Source organism: Neovison vison, chromosome 1 (genome assembly GCF_020171115.1).
Source record: "Neovison vison isolate M4711 chromosome 1, ASM_NN_V1, whole genome shotgun sequence".
Lineage (NCBI taxonomy): Eukaryota > Metazoa > Chordata > Mammalia > Carnivora > Mustelidae > Neogale > Neogale vison.
In genome coordinates, this window is record NC_058091.1 from 58,208,999 (window position 1) to 58,235,933 (window position 26,935).

The 26,935-nt window shown below is 39.9% G+C and overlaps 1 protein-coding gene across 7 annotated transcripts in view; it reads right to left on the reverse strand.

Moving 5' to 3' along the window:
- The window catches only part of UTRN (utrophin), a 510,470-nt gene that overhangs the window by 317,799 nt on the left and 165,736 nt on the right, over positions 1-26,935 (reverse strand). For all 7 annotated transcript variants that reach the window (XM_044247155.1, XM_044247163.1, XM_044247172.1 and 4 more), the window contains 9 exons: positions 18,282-18,395; positions 17,467-17,622; positions 13,738-13,908; positions 11,765-11,944; positions 7,064-7,198; positions 5,028-5,177; positions 3,136-3,297; positions 2,569-2,697; positions 1,687-1,860 (listed from right to left, as the gene is read on the reverse strand). In XM_044247155.1, the coding sequence (XP_044103090.1) occupies positions 1,687-1,860; positions 2,569-2,697; positions 3,136-3,297; positions 5,028-5,177; positions 7,064-7,198; positions 11,765-11,944; positions 13,738-13,908; positions 17,467-17,622; positions 18,282-18,395 (1,371 nt within the window). The remainder of the gene's footprint in view (positions 1-1,686; positions 1,861-2,568; positions 2,698-3,135; positions 3,298-5,027; positions 5,178-7,063; positions 7,199-11,764; positions 11,945-13,737; positions 13,909-17,466; positions 17,623-18,281; positions 18,396-26,935) is intronic.

The following is a 26,935-nucleotide window of genomic DNA, read 5'->3' on the forward strand; positions in this document are numbered from 1 at the left end:
TGGAGTCATTTCAGAATGCAGATTATACAGACTGACAGCTACAAAGTAACTATGGAGATCAAAGGGCTTTATCTTTCTCCGATTTGGTTCAAAGGACAAGTGAAGTGAAATCAAGGTTGTCTTATCTTTTTAAAATCAGATAAGAAAATAAACTAATAGAGATTATACTTGTTTAAAAAACCCTCAAACATGTATTTTCAAGGTTTAGGGAAGTACTTAGTAATAAAAACATTTTTCCTACATAAAATGGAAAAATATTATGACTAAAAACTGAATGTCTATCATTTTTTAAATCATATTTTTAAAAACCATACATGCTATTACTAGAAAAAAAGCCAGCATTGGCTATACTTCTGGCTGTTGAAATTTGGAAGTATTAACATCCACTTTTTTTTTTTCTTTAGAATTCTGTGAAGTACCAAGTCTACCACAATGAGCATGTATTACTTACATGAAAAGATATATACTCAATATACCAAGACATATGTAACTATAAGAAATGGAGTCATGCAGGTCAAATTCAGAGCCGTCCTCATCCTAGTTACCTTGAAACTAAAAAGCTTTTATGTGGGTAAGTTCTCTTGTTTCCGTCCATCATGACCTTGACCTGAAACCTCTCCTGTGGCATTGTCACATAACAGCAGACCACTGGACTAAGTTACACAAGGTCAAGGACAGTGTTCTACTGGCCTCTGTGTCTCATTAAATCAATAAGTACTTACATCTACACTCACACACATACATACATACACATATGCCCACAAAGGCAAACATACACACTCACATAAACACACATACTAACACACTCAAAAATTTACACTGTTTGTTCATTCTTCCACCCACTCTAGCTTTTGAGTACACAAAACTTCAGTGTCCAACAAATAAGGAGACTACAATTTTGAAAAGCACAAAGAACTCTGCCCCGACTTTGTCTTAACAAGTGTCATCTTACGTTCTCTGTGAGTCTTCTCAAGGAACAGACCAATTCTAAGATTGTGTATACTTAGCCATATTATTTTTAAATTTCTACTCAACTGAATTATAATGTTCAAGACCAAAACAGCAATAAGGCATTATAAATAATTTTTTTCACATCTTAGTTTTAAACTAGAATTTAAATTTTTACTTTCCTAGAGAATGGGGTTTTTTTAATGCTATAATATTCCCAACATCATTCTAAGTATAATTTCCTCTTTCATATTTTAGGCTTAAACTTTTTAAGTTGAAATTCAAAGTTTTACTTTCCTTAAGAATGATTTTCTTTTATACTGTAATATTCCTGATATCTATTCTCAGTATGGCTCTCCTAGGTGACTCAAATTTATCCTTTAAAACTTAGCTTATTAGTCACATTCTGTCAAAATCTTCCTAAACTTTATGCTGTGATTAAGATGTTTCCCTTGTTTTTTAGATTATGTTATATGCATGTCTATTCCAGCTTCCTTATCTCATTACATTGTAGTAATTGATTTTACTCCCTCCCACCTGTCTCTCTTATCTCTTTTATTTTCCTTGAAGGACAGGACCACACTTGGATACTTTTAACCTGTTTTTCCATCCTCGAGCTCTCTTCTTAGCTCACTATAGACTGGAAACTATTAAATAAGCCATGTACAGAGGCACTAGATGAAGCTATGTTAGCTGCTGGAAAACCGACTGGACACATTACCCCCCCAGTGGCCTCACCATACACTTGTCCAGATGGCTCTGTATGACATCAGGATCCACATCCTTCACGTCCAGAACATGCAGTTCTGCTTTCACACAATCCAACACACGCTTGCAATCAAGCATGCGCTGCTCAAAGTTAGCGGGCTTCTGGAAAAGCTGGAACTTGGTGGACACCTCTCGAAGTTTCCTCTGTTTCCCGAAATGAACAAAATAAGCAATTTGCATCAGAATGATGATCTGTCTCAGCAGAGGATATGAGTACAACATACACTGCTAAAGAGCTGTAAGACAAGGCAGCCATAAAAAACATTCCTTCAGGGAACCCAGGCTTCCCAGCCATCTGAGGGTCCTGCACAGAGCAGTATCATGAATTACTTGACAGAGTATCAGTCTAAGACATAAGAAAAGGCCAAACTGGCCTCACTAGAAGTGAAACTTCACAGAATTTTTAACCTGTTTGAAAAATAGAGTTCAGGAACCTAAAACTCAAAATGCCCTTCATGGCAAGCTCAAGGTCAATCATGCATCCACCATTTAAGGACCAGGTGGTGTCATATGCCACGCCCTCAGCCTTTCCCATGTACCAGCCACACCAGAACGGACAGAGGCTCTGCATTAATGGAAAAATCTATATAAAGATAAGTTCTAAATCTAGCTTGCTCTCTCTTTGCAATTCAACTGTAAAATCAGATTCAGTATTTTCCACCCATGTAACAATTTGTTTCTGTCTCTTTTTCTGGGAGACAATGCATCATTCCCATCCTACTGCTGACATCATAATGAAGACCAAAGTCATCGAAGTCATCAGCTCTTCCTCACATTTTTTTTCCTTGTTTGTTTGTTTTTTTTAACACCCAGCACATCAAAGAGTAAAAGGGAGCCGCTCTCCGTCTTCACCTGTAACACATCCATCTGATTTCCTCCTCTGGCATTCCTGCCTTCTGGGGAAGTTGGAGGCTGGGAGCGTGTGTTTCTTTTCAACTCCTCCAGAGTCAGCTCATGGGCTGAGATCTCTGCTTGGATTTTCTGCAAGAAAGAGATCAGAAAGGGGAGAACGTGTTTTTTATTAAAGCTCCAGAAAGTCACACAATACACAAGAATATATGGACCACTGGACAAGCTTTAATAAGTTTAATAATAACACAGGCCACCTGTATTGCAGGACTCCCATGTGGGACCCACAAACTAAGAGCTTTGCGTTTGTCATTTCTAGTGTTCACCACTTACTTATAAAAAGGGAATTTTCCCAACTTCACAACTATAATTTTAAAATGGTGATCATCTGCTAGGGTCTCACAGAGAGACCAAAAGAACTCCAAAACCCATATGCGACCCCATAAGTAAGGTCAATCTTCCTCACTGGTTCAGTCTGGAATGGCACAAGGGGCTGGCTGTCTTGTGGGGGAGGAAGAGGTGACATATGCTCTTTTTATGACTCAAGAGCCCTCCACTCCACAGCGGTACCTGAGCTTCCTGCGGAACTTGGAAGGCATCTATCCTATCCGTCAAGTACGTTGTCAGCTGCTTGTCCAGCTCCCCCAGGCTCTCCTGCAGGACCTGAAGCATGTGGTCAGTTTCCCGTAGGACCTGGAGTTGTTTCTCCAAAGCAATCTGCTTGCTCTCTGCCTACACAGGGGAAAAACTGAATCATTAGTTGCTCAGCACCAATATAAAGACCTGAATATGAGAGAACCCTTATGTTCTGGTCACCAAGAGAGAAACAGACTGGAAAAGCACCAGGCTCAAAACTTGGGCCTACATTATAAATAAATAATAGCTAGCAAAGATAACGGCAAAAAGATTCTTCTATTATCGTATTTATCTGACAGTGAATTACTAATTTTTACTTCTACATAAAGTGACAAAATATAAAAATGCCCTTGAGGGCATTATGCTAAGGGAAATGAGTCAGACAGAGGAAAGCAAATAGCATATGATCTCACTTATGTGTAGAATCTAAAACAACAAAAAAAAAGCTCTTAGAGACAGGAACGGAGTGATAGTATGAAGAGAATAGATCTTAAAAGTCCTCATCATTAGAAAAAAATTGTGACTATATATGGTGAGGGATATTAGCTTAAACCTATTGTGATCGTTTCACAATGTATACACATATCAAATCATTACATCATCTACCTGAAAGTAATATAATTTTTTTAAGATTTTATTTATTTATTTGACACAGAGACAGAGATAGTCAGAGAGAGAGAGGGATAGTGAGAGAGAGCACAAGCAGGGGGAGCAGCAGAGGGAGAAGGAGAAGCAGACTTCCCAATGAACAAGACACTCAACCTAGGGCTCGATCCCAGGACCCCAGGGATCGTGACCTGAGCTGAAGGTAGCTGCTTAACCACTGAGCCACCCAGGCACCTACACCTAAAAGTAATATAATGTTATATTTCAATTATAACTCAATAAAAAGAAGAAAAAAGTAAAGCTTTTCTACATAACTTATTAAACAGACAATCAAATGTCATCTATTACAACATTTAGGACATTGACAGGAACTGGCAATAAGCTTATCAATAACAATACAAAATATAGCAAGAATGTCTATCAGTAGAATGAATATATACATCTCCTTTTTTTTCCCCAAAGTCTCAAGCTCTACAGACTTGCATACATGTTGAACCACTCTCTGATGCACTTTTGGAGTAAACCTGATGCTATTCACAACCTAACCATTAATCATTATTATTTACTGTGTTTAAAAGCATGTAATATCCATCCAACCCTCCTAGGAAGGATAATAGCCTTTCTCTACTTAACGATACGAACACGCATATTGCGGTGCACTCTGAATAGGTATCTAGAGGCTATGACATTTTACAACAGCAACTTATGTTAAATTCAGTTGGCCCTGGGGCTGGGTGGCTCAGTGGTTTAAACCTCTGCCTTCAGCTCAGGTCATGATCTCAGGGTCCTGGGATCGAGCCCCACATCGGGCTCTCTGCTCGGCAGGGAGCCTGCTTCCCCCTCTCTCTCTGCCTGCCTTTCTGCCTACTTGTGATCTCTCTCTGTCTATCAAATAAATAAATAAAAATCAAAAAAAAAATTTCAGTTGGCCCTAATATTCACTAGGATAATATGGGTTCCTAGTCTTATATACAGCTGTAATATCCTTAAAGGAAATTAAATAGGTAGGTAGTAAGAAGGAACACTCTTAAAGACAGACTTTTTTAGTCATCAAAGTTCTCGCTGTCCTCTACGTGTTAGGTCTACTCTTCCCCACCTAGTATTTCAATGTCCTCAACACCCCCGTTCACGCTGGTTACCAACTCTTCCCCCTGGTAAAAGTTCCTGCGGCCAGCTCCACACCGCAACACCTATCAACACCTGCGTTCCCCAGGTCTTACCAGGTGACTCAGCTCTTCATATCGACTATTAAAAGCCTCCAGTTTCTCACTGATTATATCATCAAGAATCCCTCCATCAATTAGAGTCTGGCCAAGTTCTCGAATCTGGGTGCGATTATCCGCTGGGTGTCGTAAAACAGATTCCAGAGACTAGACAGGGAGAGGAGAAAAAAATACACATTGACGGAGGCAAAATATATCAAGGATCCTAAAAGTGCCCACTTTTTTAAACAAGTAATTCCATTCGCTAGAAATCTCCCTAAAGAACAAGATCAGAAATGAGGTAGATGATTAATTTACAACAATATCCATAATACTACTAATAAAAACCTAAAATTGAAAACTCAGTATGAATGATGATACATGTTACTCGACTTGCATAAAAGTAATTTCAGTGATTATTAATTACATAGGGAAATGTTCATGGTATGCAAAGTTTAAAAGCAGAAAACAACACTATATAAGAAAAATTATGTTATTGACTATATTACTAAAAACATTTCTCCACAATATACACAGAATGCTAGGCACTGTTGTATATACACACTTTTTATATACATAAATCTAATCAGGCAGATGGGCCAAATACTATTCCCATATTACAGATGGGAAAATTGAAGCTCACAGTGGTTAAGTACAAAAACATACAGTAAAAAGTAACGCTACGATTCCAACTTTAAGATTCTAAAGGCTCTTTTTATCCATTACTATGACGTACTGCCTTCTAGCGTGGATAGAAAATAATAATAATTAGGAAGAAATACACCAAAATGTTTAAAAGTGCTTATCTTGCTTTTTACTTCTCTTCATTTTCTATGTTTCTGGAATGCACACGTGTAACTGTCATATTTGGAAGGTATGCCTTTAAAGTAAGCATTGCAGACTTCCTCTTCTCTCAACCTCCGGCCCTGGGATCTTACTTGGGAAGTGACATCTTTCCTCCCATAGCCTCAGTCCGGCTCTTGGTCTCCACGTCCCACCTTGGACTCATTTCTGACCTTCAGTCCAGTCATCCACTCAGTTACCCTTGCGTCCCTTCCATTTTAAGATTTTTATTTATTTATTTATTTATTTATTTATTTATTTTTATTTGACAGGCAGAGATCACAAGTAGGCAGAGAGGCAGGCAGAGAGAGAGAATTAGGAAGCAGGCTCCCTGCTGAGCAGAGAGCCCGATGCGGGGCTCGATCCCAGGACCCTGAGATCATGACCTGAGCGGAAGGCAGAGGCTTAACCCACTGAGCCACCCAGGCGCCCCACGTCCCTTCCATTTTAAAAGCAAATAGAACCTCTTCCTCCTCTTTTATTGGAAGCAAATCTACTGTCTTCACATTTGAATCCATCGAAGAAACAGTTCTTAAATTATCGTGTGCCACATATCATGCTGGTCACTTGGGAACAGCCTCCTGGAGCTCACGCCTCGGCCTGGGGACAAGCTCCGAGGATAGGACCCAGGCCTCCACTACTAACCACTTTACCCTGTCCCCAGCTCTTTCCCCGGGGAGTTGTCTAATGAACAAAAATAACTTTATGAAGAAACAAGAGAGCGATCCCCCTAACAACAGAAGGCAGAGTTTCATCCAGGGAAAGGTAAAAACCAGCTGGAAAATCACTAGGGCACTCCGCTAAATGCACACGCGCCTGGGTGGCTCAGTGGATTAAGCCGCTGCCTTCGGCTTGGGTCATGATCTCGGTGTCCTGGGATCGAGCCCCGCATGGGGCCCTCTGCTCGGCGGGGAGCCTGCTTCCCCTCTGTCTCTGCCTGCCTCTCTGCCTACTTGTGATCTCTCTCTCTGTCAAATAAAAGAAATAAAATCTTTAAAAAAAAAAAAAAGTACTATCAAACCGCTAACCCACCCCACGAGGCTGAGTTAGCGGGTCACCCATAATCTAAATACGCGGGACTGTATTAGCACTTCAGGCCACGGAAGTCCGCGGACCACCAGAGAGAAAGCAAATGCGTGCGTCGACACAAAGCACCGCGCTCCTGCTCGGAGCGGTCCCCTGGCCTCACCGCAACGGGTAGAAGGCCCTACCTCCAGGGCTTCGTTGACGGCGTCTGCCTTCTCGGGCACGGCCTCAGTGCTCTTCATGCGCTCCTCCAAAGTGCTCAGCCAGCTGGTCTCAAGATCCAAATAGTGAAGCAGCTCGATCCAGCAGGACCACACCTCCTAAGTGAGCAAGAAGAAAGCTCGGCTACAGAAGGAGTCATGGGAGGGGTGCCTGGGTGGCTCAGTCGCGTAAGCCACTGTCTTGGGCTCGGGTCATGATCCCAGAGTCCTCGGTTCGATTCCTGCATGGGACTCCTCGCTGGGCAGGGAACCTGCTTCTCCCTCTGCCTGCTCTGCCCCGTGCTCCCCCTGCTTGTCCTCTCTCTCTTTGAGGAAATAAATAAAGTCTTTAAAAAAAAAAAAAAATGTCATTGAAGATGCGATGTGTCTCCAGCACAACACATTCTCTCTAATCAATAAGAACGATGTCATTTAGAGAGGAGTGTATTTGAAAATTTAGAAACTGATGAAGTTGGAGCTTCAAATAAGGGAAAAAATAAAATTTTTCAACAAATCACATTAGACCAGTTGGGCGAGGCGGGGGAATAAAGAGGAATGAGTTGCCTCCCTCTGTGCACTTAAAAAAATAAAAAAAAAAAAAAAAACTCCAAGGATCTGTTTAAATGCCAAAAATAAAACTATATATAATGAGTAAAAGAAACCAGGAGGGAAACATTATTAGTTAGTTTGTTTTTTTTAAACAGGAAGGTAAAAAGTACTTCTAACTGCAACACTTTATAACAATCATACAGGAAATTAGAATTCCCTGCAGTCTACCCTATTGCAACTCAGAGCTCACTGATCTAACAATTTGCTGTATACTCCTGCCAATTTTTTCCTAAATTTCTAGGAATGTGTCTATATCTGAAGAGAGTCACATGCAACCAAATGGGAGTCATCCTATACTCACTACATTAGTCCCAATCACTTATTCCCCATTCCTATGGGAGTTTTGCGAGGAAAGGGATAAATTTATCCTCCAATTCCAGAAGCAAAATTATGAGAGGAACTACCTCTTCCCATATGGGATGAGCCTCTTTGATTGATCAATTTAGAAGGAAAAGTCCAGCACGGAGCCTCCTGGGCTGACCGGCTTTCAGACCTACTGACGCAGAGAAGGCACATTCCAGCCCCCCACAGGAGGTGTGTTTAGCAGGTGAGGGGGCCAGACAGTGAGTCTTTTAGGTTTCAGAGACCGCATTCATTCTCTGTCAGAGATTCTTTTTTGTTTATTGTACATGTGTTTCGGTTTTTGAACCACCCTTTTAACATAGATAAACCATTTTTAGTTCATGAGCCTACAGACACAGGCCACAAGCCAAATTTAATCCTTGGGCTATAATCTGCCAACCCCGGCTAAGACTAAAAGGGAAAAGAGTTGTCTAGTCCCTCCAATTTCTACACACAGACAGCAGACCAGGATCTACCCAGCCGCGAGCAGAGCCTTATCTCTGATGGGGAAAAAGGACTGAGTCCCAGAGGGGCATTCTCAAGAAACCTGCTGGTCCCAGATCAAGCAACAGCCATGCCCCCGGACTGGGGCACTGACCGTCCGCACGTACCTGGCTGGATTCCAGAACTACTATTATTAGATTTCAGAGTCACCATTACCAGTGACTGTTACTTACCTTCTATTCCATCAACATTTTTACATGGGAGTGCCCACTGAGTATTTCCTGTGCCCATCTCACCATGTACGTTGGGAGCCGGGGGTGGGGGGCAGATAATCTATTTCGTGTCCAGGTCACCAGATCTAGAGGTGCTGGTCCCACACTCCTGCACCTGAAAACTGCTTCAGAAGCCACATTTTGCATCTGGACCTAAGGCAGGTCACAAGACACTGGGTTTCCAGCTCGAGGCTGCACTGAATATGACTTTGGGAGTCCCGAGGAGAGCCTAAGCGCAGTTTGTGTGAGGGAGCAATGGAACAAAGTCACGGCCAGAGAGTGAACTATGACGGACTAATAATAACCACACAATTTTTGCCACTCCTGCCATTAAGTGGCAAAACTGTTTTCTCCTCCCCCAGAATGTGGGCTGGCCTGGGCAACCTGCTTAGAATGAAAGAATACTATGGAGGTCATGTTCTACCAAACTGCAGGCCTAGCCTCTCACGGGACTGGCAGCGTCTGTTCTCTCCCTCCTAAAAGCCCACTGCCCGGCTGCCAAGAAGCCAGAAAACAGAGAGGCCAGGAGAAAGACCTGCAAAGGAGAAGCCGTCGCCAGTGCCCACACTGAGCAACCTGAGTGAGCTCTCCCTATACCGCATGGAGCAGAAGAGCCATTCCGCTGGGCCAGATCAGCCCACAGCAGCAGCAGAAACAAGAAATGGCTGTGTTTGTAAGCCACTGTGTGTGGGGAGGTTTGCTACATAGCCACTGATAACGGAAGTGTAAGTGTATCTATTAAACACATAAAAACGGGGATGGGAAGAATGTATACCAACTCCTGGAAACTGACTACTTCAAAGGAGGGATTAGAGAGGGTATGGGCTGGAAAAGGAGGAAACATCATAGTCTGTAATGCTAATTTGTTTTATTTCAAAAACAAGATCTGGGGAAATAAGGCAAAATAAGCTGGAGGATACATATATAGGTTATACATAGGTTATGCAGACTATATGGGTATTAATAGTGTTATCTGTACTTCTCTAAAGTTTGAAATAGTTCATGATTTAAAAAAAAATTTTTAAGGCATCTAGAAATAATCGAGGTAATAAACTTGGACTCTGCCAAAGAAAAGCATTTTTACTCTAATTTAGGAATTGGGACTATTTCTGCCTAAGATTCCTTAGTCATCTGGGGCATCATTTAAGAGCATTTCTGTTTTTAAACTTTTTTCATCTTTTCATGTCCCCCTTTAAAGATATTAAAGCCTCATCTTCTCTCTCCTATCTCTCTCTCTTTTTTTACCCTGGCATTCTTCCTTCTCTTCTCTCAAAGTAATTCTCTCAAATCAATTCTGAAGTAATTCTCAAAGCAATTCCAAATTCTCAACATACGTATTTTATTCCTCATCCTAAAATTGCCACCTCTGGGTCATAAACACAACTTGAAGAAATGACACAGAATACGTGGTGATCTTTTGTTAGATTAGTATAACTTGGGACTTTGTTCATTATTTTAACATATTATGAGTTGTTATTTTGGCTGCAAATAAATAGGAAAACAAAAACACAGGTCAAACCACAGTAAAATTCAAGTCCAGGATCATTCACCAGGACCCAAGATTAGGCATACATAATATTATATGTTATATTTACAAAATTTTAAATTTTAAATTCTCAATTGAGTAACCTCAGGTATTTTATGTTAGACAATACAGCTGACCTCTGAACAACACAGGTTTGAAAGGCATGGATTCATTTACACGTGGATTTTTTTTTTTTTACAGCACAATAACATAAACATGTTTTCTTTTCCTTACAATTTTCTTAACATTTCAACTTACGTTATTGTAAGAATACCATACATGATACATAAAACATGCAAAGTATGTGTTACTTGACCATTGATGTCATCAATAAGGTTTCTGGACAACAGAAGGCTGTTAGTAGTTAAGTTCTGGGGAAGTCAAAAATTATAAACAGATACTCAGCTGGGTGACATCAGGTGTGGTCAGTGCTCCTAACGACCCCCAGCTCCACACTGTTCAATGATCAACTGTACGTTAGCAGTAAGGAATGAGGTTTCATTTGATGTAAAGCCTTCTTATTAACCAGTCTGAACTACACATATTTATCTTAGCACAAAATAGATTCAGAAAAAGCAAGTACTGAATGAATTTAAATATCACAGCTGGGATTGTTTACCATTGTAGGATTTACCAAGATACAGTCATTTATTTTAGGTTGAAATGAATTTAAATTATTTATAAATTTCAATGCTTCTTAAATCTTTTCAGTGAGATGCAACAGAAATCACACCAACATCAAAACAAGTAAGCAAAAATGTATTAAAAAAAAAATAGTCAAAGCTTCATCTACATCTTCAACCAGTGGCCAGGGGGATAAATGGTCTAGCAAAATACCAGCACATTACAAGTTCTTCTTTCGTCAGGTGGCTCTCTAACTTCAGATACCAGTCATAATAAAAAATTTCCTTTCGGGGCGCCTGGGTGGCTCAGTGGGTTAAGCCGCTGCCTTCGGCTCAGGTCATGATCTCAGGGTCCTGGGATCGAGTCCCGCATCAGGCTCCCTGCTGAGCAGGGAGCCTGCTTCCTCCTCTCTCTCTCTCTCTCTGCCTGCCTCTCTGCCTATTTGTGATCTCTCTCTGTCAAATAAATAAATAAATAATATTAAAAAAAAAAAATTTCCTTTCACCTCTGTGTCCTAACCACGCAATGAAACAAAACAGAAGCTCACATTACATTGTTCTAGAATTTTAGAATTCGAACAGACTCTACAGCTTATCTGAAACACAAAAATCTTGATTTCACATAGAAAAAATGTCTAAAGATATGAAACAACTGAAACAGCTTTCCTAAGACCCTTCTACTAACTGAAGGCAGATTTGGGTTTCCCATTTTTTATCCCAGTTTCCTTTTATCAACCTGTAATCCAAGAATGACTTTTTTCTTTATGAACCCACATAGGAAAAGAAAATTCGAATTTTTTCTAACATATGGAAATGATCAGTACTTTACAGAGTTTGATCTCAGAAATACGCCACTGATAAAACGACATACCTCTAGCGTGTGGCATTTTCCTCGAATTCGGTTACAGAGAAGTTGGTAATTCTCCAGCACAACATTCAGCTCAGATGTCAATTCCTGGCCACCAGAGGGCGCCTTTGCAGCTAGTAACATGATGTTGTCCTTGAGAATCTTCACTCTCACCTCCTTCTGCAACACGTCCTCTTTTGCCCTCTGTTCCAAGAAAGGATGAACTTGAAAATGGTCTGCCTTTCTCAGTAACCAATTTCTTTCTTTTTCAAAAAGATAACTAAACCAAAATTAAAATGCTGACGTGATTCTAACTACCTAATTGGAACATTATTTAGGTAATCGCCACAGAGAGTACTTTTGAAATAAGAATGCTGACTGTAACATTTACATTTCATAAAAAGCAATGTGAGCCCCTAAGTCACCTTCAGTTACTGACATGAAGTATTTTCAAAGTCTGGGTCCATGAAAAGAATCTAAGTGAGGTATTTTCATTAAACACTGTAAGTCTGAGCATATTAAACTTTAATAAATAAATTTTCACCTCAGTAAAGGTATCATTTAAAAATAATGTAAACATACCTGTTTTTATCCTAAAACATAGGTGTGTCCATGCTTCTGATCATTAATAGCATTTCGAAGATGATGACAAAGTTATACTGGGAAGTCTAACCTAGTCCAGCTTCTTTCATGGCTCTCCCTCCAAGCTAAGGATGAAGACTCACTTTGAGAAAAATCAACCTAAAACAGCTTTTCATTTTCCCTTTCAGCTTTCCGTGTTGCTTAATGGTTTTAAATTTCCCTCAGTTGTTAAAGTAATTAAGTATAGTGGTTTTAAAAATTATAATGGTTGTTTGAAACAATAAAAACAAATAGAATGTTGCCCAATCAAGGGCTTTAAACTTATTTCTCTAAGGTTTCATCCCCAGGGACTTTAAGAAACCACAAAACTACAATGCTTATAATATAAAGCAAGAATAAATTAAATGAAATGGTTCTTAACAGGGTAGGCTACCTTTAAAATACCTTATACTGAATATTTTAAAAGCTCTCACAAGAACTACACTAAAAGAAATGCTTCAGTAAAAATACTACATACAAGTACCGGAAAAGTCCCTTACTGTATTTATTTTGATTGATATTTAATAAGACACTGATGAAAAATAATCCCTTTTTAAACAGATATATAGGGATTTTTGCTTTGATTATATTTTTAGGCAAGTTAAATTTGGCATAAAACAGTTACTATGTGGCTTAATCTTACTTTTTTTTTTTTTTTTTTTAAAGCCTTTAAGACACTATCTCCTTTGGTTTGAACAGTGAAGGACACTTGAAGCAATGCTAGAAATTTGGGAACGATGCCCAGTTCTTTTACTGTACAAAAAGAAAAAGAAAGCATTCAAGACTATTGACACAGGAAATACATCCTGTGGCTCCAAATGATATTAAATCCCTTGACCATGTTCCTACCGCGACTCTTACCTGCTCAAACAAAATTTTGTTATTCACGTGTTTCCCATGAATTCACTGGAAGAATACCTTTGCTAACATGAAGATAAATTGCAACCGATTTGGGAAGTCACCCTTGGTCCTAACAAAAGACTGCTTTAAAACTTCTGGAAACAGAGAGGGCTGAGGGTCGCACAACACTGTCAATGTAATCGATAAAACCAAATTTCTGAGTCCTTCTCTGTGGCTCCCTGAGGTTCTATTGGAAGAGACCGTCTTCGGGGCTTTCATGGGCGCAACTCCTGCGCCATATGCATCACGTGGACTCCCGGCTTCCTTTTCCTGGTAAAATCATAGCAGCTCTCCTTCCATTTTTTTTTTTTCCAGTTTGAAATCCAACTACACAAGACTGTATGTCCATGTCGTTCTTCACAGATAACAGATAGACAGATCGACAGATTCATTCACCAATTCATTTATTCACTCAGTCCTTCATATTTAACGGAGAAGGGGAGCTATCCAACCTGTTGCCACTGGCCCAGACTCACCTTCATCTCTTCCACCGCACTCCCGAGTTCTTCCGGGGACTTGTACTCAAAATCCCTCTCCAGGTACTCTTCTTCGGCCTGGGTCATCCACTCCTGCATCTCGGCCAAGTCTTTCTTCAGGTTCACTGCTTTTTCCTGACTTTCAGACAATCTATTTTTTTGAACAGCAATCTGGAAAGGAAAAGCCATTCACCCAGATAAACAAATGCTAACACACTAAATGTCAAGTTCTAGTTTCTAATATCTAAGGACACAGGGTAACTTTCCACCAAGAGCCTTGTTTTAACATTCAGATAAAATCCTTCATACATTTGTGCTGACGTTGTGGAATATTAGCAACAATGAAAACAATCCTTGTAACTGCGATGCTATACCACATCTTGGATAGTAATCTAATACAGAAATACCTATTATAATGCTAAAAATGCATAACTCTTGACAGAGTAATTCCAAGTGAAGGAATCTAACCTACAGCGATAAAAACATATAATTTAAGGAAATTTACAGTAGCGTTATTATGGAAAAAAACCTGGAAGCAGCCAGAATGTCTCATTTTCTCCCATAAAACACTGCCGTACAAAATTCTGGTTTTGATAATCTACTATACTGTATCCTGCACACCGACACAAAAAAGGAACATCAGAAAATAGGTTTTGTCTGAATCTAATTCAATAACTTAAATATTTCAGATAACCACAACACTTGATGTAAAAATATGTTCAGAGAGACCCTCCAACCACAAACAGACCTCAACTGTGAGAGGAGAGGGCATCCCAGAGAGCACCCAGCGCTCACTTCCTCCCACTCACAGGAAATCTCAGTGGAGCGATCATGGAGTCAGGGCCTTGCTTGGCCACAAAGCTGACAGAGACCAAAAGCCCGCACAGGAATAGGACGGCTCTCGTGAGAGAAAGAGCGAATCCTCAGAGGCTTTCCTATTCCCACCCTCCAAACAGGATCACAGACATAAAAATAGAAAGGGGTCAAACAGGAGCTCTGCTTTCCTGTCCCCATAAGGGGCTCCAGGAGCCAGCACTCTACGCAGTCCCCAAGTCCTGCTGATCAGCACTCTCAGTGGGGTGGCTGTTTTTAAAAAATACATATATACAAATACAGATTCCTTGGGTTAAGTTTCCAGAAAATTCTCCTTCCTAGCTTCTGGACACTAGTCAATTATATAATTCTCATAGAGAATAAAGAGAAATAAAGACACTAATGAACTTTTTTTAAAAAGTTCCAAACTATAATTAATTATCCTGAGATGATATATTTCTTATTTTTTGGCATTAAAATGTCCCTTGTTTCATGATACCAGGGGTATAACAGATGAAACAGATTGTTTTTATTTGTTGATTGACTTTTTATATCCATCCTTTCTTAGCAAAATAAAAATATGGCAATGTTATATTTGTCCAAAACTTCTTCAACCTTTATATGACTCAATGAAACAGAAGAGTCTGGAATGGCTTTAGACAATGACTCACACAATACATGGTTGCCTCCTTGATGAGGACACTTAAAAATTTCCCATACATTTACCTTCATGATGAATCAATGGTAGTTAATAATTATTATATGTAGTCATATCTATACGTTTGTGTATATGTAGATAGATACATAGATCTAAATATCTATGTCTGTCTGTATCTATCTATCACTTTCTTTGGTCCTTGATGGCACTTCCAAACTATTTTCTGTATTTACTTTCCCCCAATCTCAATAAATTCAAGCACAAACCATCAGATTATAGCACACTTAGAGAAATTTGATTGGGCCAGAATAGATGATATTAAAAAGTTATTTTCTTAAGTGTGGCAATGGTCCTGTGATTCTGCAGAATACTGTCTTTATTCATGACAGAAGCATTTTGTATTTAATACTCATGCTAAAGAACTTAGGGGTGAAGTGTCCTGATAGCTTCAAACTCCTGTCAAAAGCACATTTTTAGGAAAAAAAAAAAAAAAAAGTGTGTGTGTGTGTGTGTGTGTGGAGAGAGGGACAGAGAGAGAGAAAGCAAATGTGGTAGAACATTATAACTGGCAAATTAAAGAACGGGTATGTGGCGGCTCCCTCTACCTTTATTTCAACCTTCCTTGTAAGTCTGAACATGTTCAAAATACAGAATTTGGAGGAAAACAATGAAAACAAAATAAAACATTCCAAGGATGGAAATTATCAATTTTTCCTACATAAACATTAGCCAAAAAACATTGTATGAAGAGATGTGTTCCATGTAAGGGCTGTCTGCGGAACAGTCCTATATGTCACACCTTCTCCCATTTTCCACCCCTCCTCACTCACGTCAGCTTTGTGTGACTTCACTGGCGAAGCACAAGCAATCAGAAGAGAACTACACTGCAGTGCTACCGTACCCAGAGTTGCCCTCCTCTAGCCACCACAGAGAAACTATCCAACAGCAATTCTTCCACAGAGACAGCGGACCTCACCCCTCTCATGTATGACACACTTCATTCCAGAAACTATCTTCCCTCAAATTCTCAGCTTCCTTATTTTCTCCTTCTAAACGAGGTCCTTCTTTCTGGCATGCAAATATCATCTAACATCTCTTATTTCTAAAAATTACAAAAACAAGTCTTCGGATACCCAGGTCCCTGCACATACCCCATTTCTCTGCTCCCTTAAATAGAGAAATTCCTTCCTCAAAGTTGGTTATACTTGTTGTCCCAACTGCTCACCTCCCATTTTCTTCTCAACATTCTCCAATGTGACTCTCTTCCCTGTCAAGCCACCAGACCCTTTTCTCAAGGTCATTTAAAGCCTCCATCTTGTCAGATCTAAAGTTCGACTTTCAGTTCCCCTTGGCCTCAGCAATCCTCAGTACAGGGCACCGTGGAAAGCTTTCTCCATCTGGCCCCGGGGCCTCACAGCCTCCTGGCATTTCTCTGCCAGCTGACCCTAACTCCTCAGCATCTTTGGACTTGCCCTCTCCTCCCTCCAGCAGTAAGTGCTGAAGAGCCCCATGGGTGTGCCTCATAATCTCACACTTAGCCTTTCCAGAATGGAAATCATCGCTTCACCTGCTCTCACAAAAGCTTCTCGTTCCTTGAGTCTCCACCATTTCAGCAAACAGCACCACAATTCACACCCAGTGGAAGCTCTGCACAAACCCTCCGCTTCCTTGACCATTCCCTTTTCAAGATGACACATCCAATCCATTACCAGACTCCTATCTCTATTTTCAAATATAGACCAACCCTAACAGTCCTCGTGACCTACACCACTATCTCTCCAGTCTGAAGGGCCAAGACAGCAATAACCTCTTAAATAATCTTCTCTGTTTTCATTCTGGCTTTCCCACATGGTAACATCACTTCCCTGCTCAAACCCCTCTGCTTTCTGTATGAAATCATACTTGAAATAAAATTTTAAAATGTTGTTTCAAAGGCCATAGACAATCCCACCTACATTCTAACTTCGGACCTTACCCACCCGCTAACTCCTCTCTTCATTCTCTTTCAGCTACACTGCCCTTCTAGTTCTTTGGTGAACGCGCCAAGCTCATTACCAGCAAGGAGCCAAACTGGCCTGTTAGTGCCTTCCCTTAATTAAAATAAAAATCCATTTCTTTGCCCCAACCTGCCACCCATGCTATAGCTGTTCTAGACCACTGTTTTTCAAACTGGATGGGCTATAAAATCAATTTAGACACTGAAAAAAGGGAACAGTCTGCCTCTTAAAAGCCACAGACAGCAGACCCGAAAAACCTACCTCCTTGCTAAGTTTCTCCACTTGGGTTTGGTAGTCCACTAGTTTTGTCTGCATCCAGGTTTTGATCCCAGCAACTGGACAGCTTCGAAGGTTCGCCTCTATTTCTCTCATGCCTTTCAGAGATGAGTCCATTGTTTCTATTTCATTAACAAAGGCCTGAATACAGAAACAAGCCCATATTGAGTTCATTCCTAGATAAGTGGGTGCCATAACTATAATTTGTCTCTGCTTGCATCCCTGAAGATATTACAAAAACAGACTGTTTGGGAGTCAGGACTTCTAACTACTTAAGAAATATTGTGCCTTGAGAAATTGATTTCACCTGGGTGCTTCATATAGCCATCTGCCAAATTAGACTGGAAATACTTGACTCTCAGCAGGGAACAGTGGTCTCCATTAATTTACAGAAGCCTAATGATTTCGCCAAATATAAATTGCATGCAGTCTTACCGGCAAATTTCACTTGTTAAGTACATTTTTCTTTAAGCCTCACCATGTGGCATAATAAGAGCAATGTACAATTGGTGATTATGACCCTAAAATTATCATTGGAACATAAGATAGCAGCTCCTAATGAATTAAAATCGCTCTTGTTCTCTCTACGCAGAATTCTATAACCCTGGCCAACAATGAAAATATAAATAGTCATTCTTTTAATAACTTTAAGTTTAAAAAAAAAAAGGTTTATGATGAAAGATATTTTATCTCGGTTTATTGTCATGTTATATTCATGAAATTTTAATAACAGCAAATAACAAAAAAGCAGAAGGAAATGTTATTTGTTACAGCAGAGTTCCTAAATCAGCAGAACTCACAGAGCACTGGTCCAGCTGACTTTGAAGCTCTTCAGCGTCTCCCTGGACAGCCTGCTCTTTCATTAAGAAGTCTTTCACGCCATCCACCCACTTCTCAATGACTTTCAAATCCGCCTAAATCAAATGCAATAACAAACGGGGAAATTACTCAGTGACACTCAACCTAGTGCATCTCGAGATCTATCGCTATTTCAAGAAAGGCGACGTTTCACAACTTTGATAGCATCGTTTCTATTTGTTGTGTATCTTTTTTTTTAATCTTCCAAATTTGAAAATAATTATTTTTCTTGATGATTGACTAAAATCCTTAAGAGATGACAGTCTGGTGATCATTCTAAAAATCTCAAAACACTCTCCAGGGAACGAAGCTACTTTGCTTAAATGTGCGCAACATCAGTGATTAAAAATTCAAATCACAGGAAAAATGCTTTACTAGATGTAATCAGTTTAAAAAATCTTTTCTTCTCATATAATTTAGAACAATTTTTCTCCAAAAGTTAGCTACTCGAAGCAGGGATACATTAATAGCATAGTGGAGGGATACATTAATAGCATAGTGGAGGGGATACAATAGATTGATTGCTCGTCTTTCTGCTGTCAGACACTTTGTTACCTAAGAACCCAGGACAGTCCGCTGCTCAGCTTCATCCTTTCACCCAATATTTACTAGGCACCCCCTGCAATCCTTACTGTGTGTGGTGCTGCAGATCAAAAACAAGTGAGAAAGGAAACATTTTGCGGAGAGAAGAAGAGACAGTAACATTGGAACTGGGCCATTAATACAATGAAGTAGGTCCAACTTGATCTCCAGTATTAGAGCAAAGTAATGGTCATTTCTTCCCAAGGTTTCCCATTCTGTCACTGGTCAGTTTTACTTGTTAGTTTCCCTGATATGGAGCTGAATTGGTTCGCTTATATCCTGTCGATTCTTTGCTTCTCATTCAACCCTAAGAATGGAAGTACATTTACAATCCTGCTCCAGACTTAAAACAGTCACTGTGTCCTCCCTTGGTCTCCTAGTGGCTAAGCATCGCAAATTCCTTCTGGGATGTCTCTAAGGCATGAAGTCCAGATATGGCACTCATCACACCCATCTTCATGCTCAGGAAACTACACCAATTTTTTTTAATATCCTTATAACATACCACCCAGAACTAACTATTCTTCTCCTTAAAATGCTGGAATGAATGGTAACAATGGAACCTGCTATTTCACATATTGCTCTTATACTCATAAAATACCATCTAACAGCATTTAAGCTCAATTCTTCTTGTTGTAGGGTTGTTTTATGTTTCTTTCTTCAATTTGTTTGTTCATAGATATATTGGTCACAATATTATTCATGGTTAGCCAGAATTTCAAAATTCTCATAACCTCAAAATTACATTTCCCTTATCTCATATTGCGTCAGTGACTTCTGGAATAAATTCAAAACTTGATATTTATAAATATGAAATCTTCCCTTGTTATGTGAACAACAGTTACCAATGTAATAATTAAAAGCCAATAAAATGATTTAAATTGCTAGTTTCACCACTTTTGTACCAGCTACTCCTCCTGGCTTTCTCTTATTTGCAAATCTGACAGTGGGGTGTCTTTTTTCTATTGGAATTTTTTTTGCTGCTGGGTTTTGAGGGTTTTTTTTTTTTCTGGTGAAAAACAGGGCCAAAGACAGGGCCTACCTGAGCATTTCCCCATGAGGATGCATGTCATTTATCTATAGCTCTGCCAGGAACTGACAAGAAGCTTATTTTGGGTCTTTAACTTCTAGAAAATAATGTTCCCCGCAAATTAGAATATTGACCCAACTCTATGTTTCTGGTAATTTCTCATAAGATGCATAATGTGGCCTTGAGACCAAGGGTAAAACGCCCACATTACTTGGGATGTAGATGTAGACATCTCCGGGCTCTGGGGTAGTTTTCCTGTCTAACTCCTCATCGAGGCACGAATGCTCCCTGAGTAATGACCATCTGACACTTCCCAATGTACAGGGCCCTTCTCTGATGAAGACGGGGAGCAAAAAGCACTTGTTTGGCCTGTCAGCCTCTCTTACTGGCCCTGGGCATCCTGCACACACTTCCAAACTCAGCTTCAAAAACCCTCTCCATCATATTGGGAGCTTCCAGCAAGCATCCTTTCCCTCTGGTCTTTAGCCCGCCTGTCACTATCCTCACAAACTCATGCACTCTTCCACCTATGTATTATTTTAATTGGTGACGTATCTCTCCTGTGTTTGCTCCGTGTCCTAAGAGCTACACAGCAAGATGTGCCCAGGGCAGGGGGAGGTGGGGTACAGAAAGATAAAAAGTAGGGAAAGAGAGAACATACAAATGGATCTATCTCTAGGATTCAGGGAGCAATTCTTTAAATTGCCCATTGAACTTGTCACTTCCTGCACTGTTACTCTCCATTCTCAACTTTTTAAGAGCTGAAAACATTACTGCTATATAACTGGCCAATCCATTAATGCCAGTTTTGAATTAAAAAATGGATGGTCTTCTGGCCAAGGATTTTTGAAATTTATAGGGAAGCATTACATGCCATGGGGGTTTTCATCACAAGCAGCCTTGACAGAAGCAAGCAGCCTCAGCAATCTGTCATTAGCACACAAGAAACCAACCACCTTCTTTCCTCCCTCTCCCAGATACACACAGACCGCGTGAGCTCACACGAGTCACACACTTCTGTTCCTTCTCTCTCTTACACTTCAACATGAGAAGGAAAAAAAAAGAAGAAGAAGGCAACAGACACAGATAAGCCATGAAGACCAAGTCGTCATCTCAACAGTAACAAAAGGAATGGACAGGAATCTGACCATCTGTTTTCACTACTACAGTCCTTCACATAATCCTGGCCACTCTGACTTCTAAGAGAAGCAGTGTGGCCCAGGAAAAGAAAGATAAAAAGTGTGACTACCAAGCTCAGCACTTCACCAGCCACAAGGTCTTGAGAAAGGAATTTCTCTTCTTTGAGCCTCAGCGGATCTCCTACGAAATAGGAATAATGACAACTAGCTCGCCTGGTAGTTCCGAAAAACAGAGATAAGGTTTGGACAAGCCTGGTACAGCACAGGCATGCAGTACACTTCTCAAAAGCACTGATTTGTACGTGTCTGAGACAGGCAACACCAGCTGCTGGGTCACAGAAAAGGAATGCAAGGTCATTAAAACAAGTCCTTTAACCCTAAAACACCCCATCTCCCAGCCTGGCCCCTAAGCTAGGGATGGGAGAAATGGGAAGCTTGGTAACTCTGGATTTAAGACAGTAAGATTCCGAAGTACACAACTACCTCCCAAGATTTTGTTGACAGCGAAATTCTTGGCATTTTATTTTGTTCCTTCCCCATCTTCTGGAATGTCCACAGCTTTTTAAGCAATTTCTAACCCAAGGCACAAGCAAGAAGAAGCATGAAGTCAGAATTAAAACAGTAATTTAAGGTAATGGGGTTTCTATTTTGTATGGTTTTATAATATTTGTGAACCTCAAATACACTCTTTAAAAAGCGTTTCTTCATTTAATAGAGAAGACCAGCAAGGACACTGCTACAACATTTATTATCTGAAACTAAGAAAAATTCTTAAATCTAAGGTTTAGAATGCACCTTTAGTAAAGTAAAATGCATTCAAAATGAGAAAGAAAAAAAAAAAAACCTTGTGATATCAATCATACGTTACCTAGAAAGAGTCCAATCAGCCATGTTGCAGATTACTCTTACTAGGTATTTACCATAGTGTTTTTACTCTGAAATTCTTCCCAGAGTCATTTCAAAGCTCGGTTCTGCCTGTCATAGAGTTCTGGCATAGCCCTTTCCATAGTCCAGGTCAGACCACATCCAACTGGTCAGCAACTGAAGGAAGGGATGTGACTACACAGATTCCTTCCATTTATGAGAAGCTGGCATTCAGATTGCATAGATCCAACCTTAGTAGAGAAATGCGACTGGGTAAAATGACGGTAGGCACCTACAAAGCAGTGACATTCCCATCCACTTAACTTGCTGTTTCCCACACACATCTCCTGTCATCAACGAGCTCTGTCCTTAGGGGAGGAGAGACACACAAGTCTAGCCTTAGTAAAAGCTGGCCTGAGTTGAGGGTTTGTGAAGATGTAAACAGTGCACAGTAGAATCCAGAGGAAATAATTAGCTCTGGGCGTGGTGCTGAGCAACACTGAACACTGTTTGCAGAACAAGCTTTTTCTTAAAGGCTGAGCTCAGAAGAGGAAGATGAGAATTCCTAGCAAGTAAGTGACATTTCCAGAGAAAAGCAATTGTCCAATGCAATCTTTGAGATCTAGTACATTGTTTTCTCACCAGACTGGGCTCACGAAGGAGGGGTTTGGGGGGAGGGGCTCAGTGTAGGAGGGGCTTCAGGGCAAGAAAGGGGCAGAAGCTAGCAGAAGATTGTGAGTGCACTCTGTATTAGCAGACAACCAGATCCTTTCCAGAAGTAGAACTCTGGCACCACGGTGGGGGGAGAGGAATTCGGAGGGAAGAGATTGGAAGCGGGAGCCAGCTGTGAAGGACAGTGGGATTGCCAGGGCAAGGGACTCTCCTGGAGTCTGAACACAGCATGAAGAGGCTGCAGGATTGTCCGAAGAAGCAGGAGCAGCTATAACATAAGACAGAGTTTCGTGTGGGCGTCGGGGATGGTTTCACAATTCTACAGTTATACCACATCACAGAAGATCTTGCAGGGGTGGAGGAGGTGGGGAGAAACAATAAACAACACAAAATACCTATAACCCCCCGAGTGCAAAGGTATTATTCCTGGTGATAAGAAATATATAACCAGCCTCCAGAAGTTTATAATATTTAATCCCCATAATTCATAAGAAAATCAATACTGAAAAAAATTAATATTCATGTAATTTTAAATGCTTTGCTGCCTGGAAGAAACAGGAGGATTTTCTGTGAAGCAGTTTTTAAAGTACCAATTAACATTTTAATTCTGAAGTACAGGAACTGAGGTCATTAGTTTGGCATGGGATGGATAAAAAAGAACTTAAGAACGCATATGAGCATGACACCAAATAAGAATACAGAGGCCAACTCGCTACCTGTACAGAGAAACCTGCCGTGCAGACAAAGGAAATGTAGGCAGCTGAAAAAAACACGATTTGCCAACAAGTAACAGAAAACTACACTAAACTAAAATTGGCACACAAACAAATAACATGACCCTTTTACAAGTACCGTAGGATGGTAGGAAAAAAGTAAGTACATAGCTATGAAATACTTTCAAATGCTGTGCCAACAAAAGGCACCGTCATTCTCTTTGGTGTGGGATTGACCCTCCAAGCTCATGCATTTGTGTACTATCTATTTCATTGTCCCTCATGGAGCTCCAACATCATTTGCTTCTATTAGGGTGAAAAAAATGATTAAAATTAGTAACATTCATGAGCTTTTCTATTTCACCTGGAATATGTTAACCTCCAGTAAAGACCTTTTTTCCTTTCCAGTGATTCAGCAATCGCATACATCACTTAGTGTGCATCATAAGTGCATTCCTTAATCCCATCACCTATTCACCCCCATGCCCCCACCCCTCTGGTAGCCATCAGTTGGCGCCCTATAACTGGTTTGTCTCTCTCTTTTTCCCTTTGCTCATTTGTTTTTCCCTTAAATTCCACATGAGTGAAATCATATGGTATTTGTCTTTCTCTGACTAAGTTATTTTGCTTAGCATTATACTCCCTAGTTCCATCCAAGTCATTGCAAATGGCAAGATTTCATTCCTTTCATGGCCGAGTAATACTCCACTGTGTGACAAGTGTTCTTTTTTTCTCCACATCCTCTCCAACACCTGCTGTTTCCTGTGTCGTTGAGTTTAGCCATTCTAACAGGTGTGAGGTGAGATCTCATTCTATTTGATTTGCATTTCCCTGATGGCAAGTGATATTGAACATCTTTTCACATGTCTTTGGCCATCTGCTCATCTTCTTTGGAGAAACGTCTGTTCATGTCTTCTGCCCATTTCGAATGGGATTATTCATTTTTGGGGTGTTGAGTTTTATAAGTTCTTTCTGTATTTTGTATACTAACCCTTCATCAGATATGTCATTGGCAAATACCTTTTGGCATTCCATGGGTTGTCTTTTCGTTCTGTTGATTGTTTCCTTCACTGAGAAGCAGCTCTTTAATCCATTTAGAATTTATTTTCATGCATGGTGTAAGAAAGTGGTCCAGTTTCTCTCTTTTGCACGTTGCTGTCCAGTTTTCCCAACACCATTTGTTGAAGAGACAGTCTTTTTCCCATGGGAGTCTTTCCTGCCTTCTCAAGGATTAATTGACCATATAATTGCAAGTTTATTTCTGGGTTTTCTACTCTGTGCCATTGATCTATGTGTCTATTTTTGTGCCAGCCATACTGTTTTGATTACTACAGCTTTGTAATATAATTTGAAGTCCAGAATTGTGATGCCTCAGCTTTGCTTTTCTTTTTCAAGATTGCTTTGGCTATTCTGGATCTTCTGTGATTCCATTCAAGTTTTAGAATTGTTGGTTCTACTTAGGTGAAAACTGCTATTGGTATTTTGATAGGGACTACATTAAATGCATAGATTGCTTTGGGCAATATAGACATTTTGATAATGCCTATTCTTCCAATCCATGAGCCTGGGATGTCTTTCCATTTTTTTGTGCCCTCTTGGGACCCACTGTTAATATTAGCTGCCTTCAGGAAAGGAAATGATATTGAGGGGGAAGGGGAATTCTAAATGTTCACTCTAGTAATTCTCTATTACTCAATTTCTTCACAATGAGCACTCTTTATGTATTACTTATACAAGTAAAAGTACATTTTAAAAATAAGCAAGCTGGGGGCGCCTGGGTGGCTCAGTTGGTTAAGCGGCTGCTTTCAGCTCAGGTCATGATCCCAGTGTCCTGGGATCGAGTCCCACATCGGGCTCCTTGCTCAGCAGGGAGCCTGCTTCTCTCTCTGTCTCTTCCTGCCACTCTGTCTGCCTGTGCTCGCTCTCCCTCTCTGAGAAGGAAGTAAATAAAATATAAAAAAATAAATAAATAAATAAGCAAGCCAACCAGTTTTCCTAAGAAACATCATCATAAACTAGCACTGAATCAAAAACCTACTGTGTCTAAAGACAAATAGAACTTAAATGGCTAAAAAACTGTACATCAGGTCATCGAAAGGGGGGAAAAATCCTAACCTACAAATGAGTATTTATTTGTAAATAGCTTTGAAAAACTAAGGTTTCCTAAGTGAATTGTAAGTAGTTAAGTAACAATGCCTTCAAAGCAAAGCAAATAAAGGAATAAAAGTTTTCTTCAGAATAAAAAAATACATATTTCAATCAAGTTGCACAGTTAGGGAATACACATACTGTCAACAATCTTGCAGTTAAACACAAAAAATCAAGAAAGAAAAGCTAGACATTACAAATCTGCTACGGTGATAATAAAAAAATCTAAATATCTGGGGTATTTATTATGGGATGAATTTGGCACACATACCAACGAGCCACTCTAAGTGCCTGGATCTGCTACATTAGTAACAACAACCCACTAAAGCCTAAGGCTGGATTACTATAACCACAGGACTCTCTTTTGTGTTTTGTAATTTTATTTATGCTCTTTAAATTCCATATTAAAATATTAGCACACATTTAGCTAACCCTAAAACACACTTCTGAAAGTCAAAAGAAGATTAACCTTTGGGTTAATCTTCACCTGCAAATTTCCCTAACTACGTCTCAGAGTTAAATATGAAAACAAAGCCACGCTCTTTTGAAAACATGAGAAATCTTTAATCCAGCATTGCTCAACCTTCACAGTATTGACATTTAGGGCCAGAAAATTCTTTTGTTGTGGGGGATGTCTTATGCATTAGCTGTAACCTTGGCCTCTACCCACTGGAAGCAAATACCACACCCCTTCCCATCCACAGTTATGACAACCAAAAAAACTTCTCCAAACACTAACAAATGTCCTGGGGCGGGGACAAAATCATCCCCAGTTGAGAGCCACAGATAACACAATGCTTGGACCATAACCACAAATTTTACAATCATGAATAAGGGTAATTCTGGTTTTTAAAGTTGGGAAGAACTCTAGCTGAAAACATAGAAGGGGATGTGGATCCACTCACAAAGGTAAATGATTCAAAAACACTAAGCTGCACATAACACACCCCTCTTCTAAATTAATGCTTTATTCTAAGATCTCAGTTTTGGTATAGAACTGTAGTTTGCACTTAGAAAAACCAAATTTCTCCCACTACCACCACACACACACACACACACACACACACAACCTCACCATCTTTATTCTCCTGACCATTCATTGGAGCTATCCACTGGGGCACAGAGCTTCCCTCCAAGGTCAGTGGTCACCATACTCCTCTCATCTTTCTGGATATCTTCACACTGATCTGTATGGTCTACCCATCCCTCTTCACCAGAAGCTCCCTGGTTTTGATTTTTGAAACAGCATTTTCAGGAACTTTGTCTTCATTTTCAATCTTTTCACTTTTTTGTAATATCCTTTATAGAAATTCTCACATATATGAAATACATATATTTTATAAATATATAAAGTCTCCTATATATACTTTCTTAGAATCTAAATCCAAATATATATATATATATATATATATATATTTGCTTCCATGCTGTACATGGTTCTTTTTTTT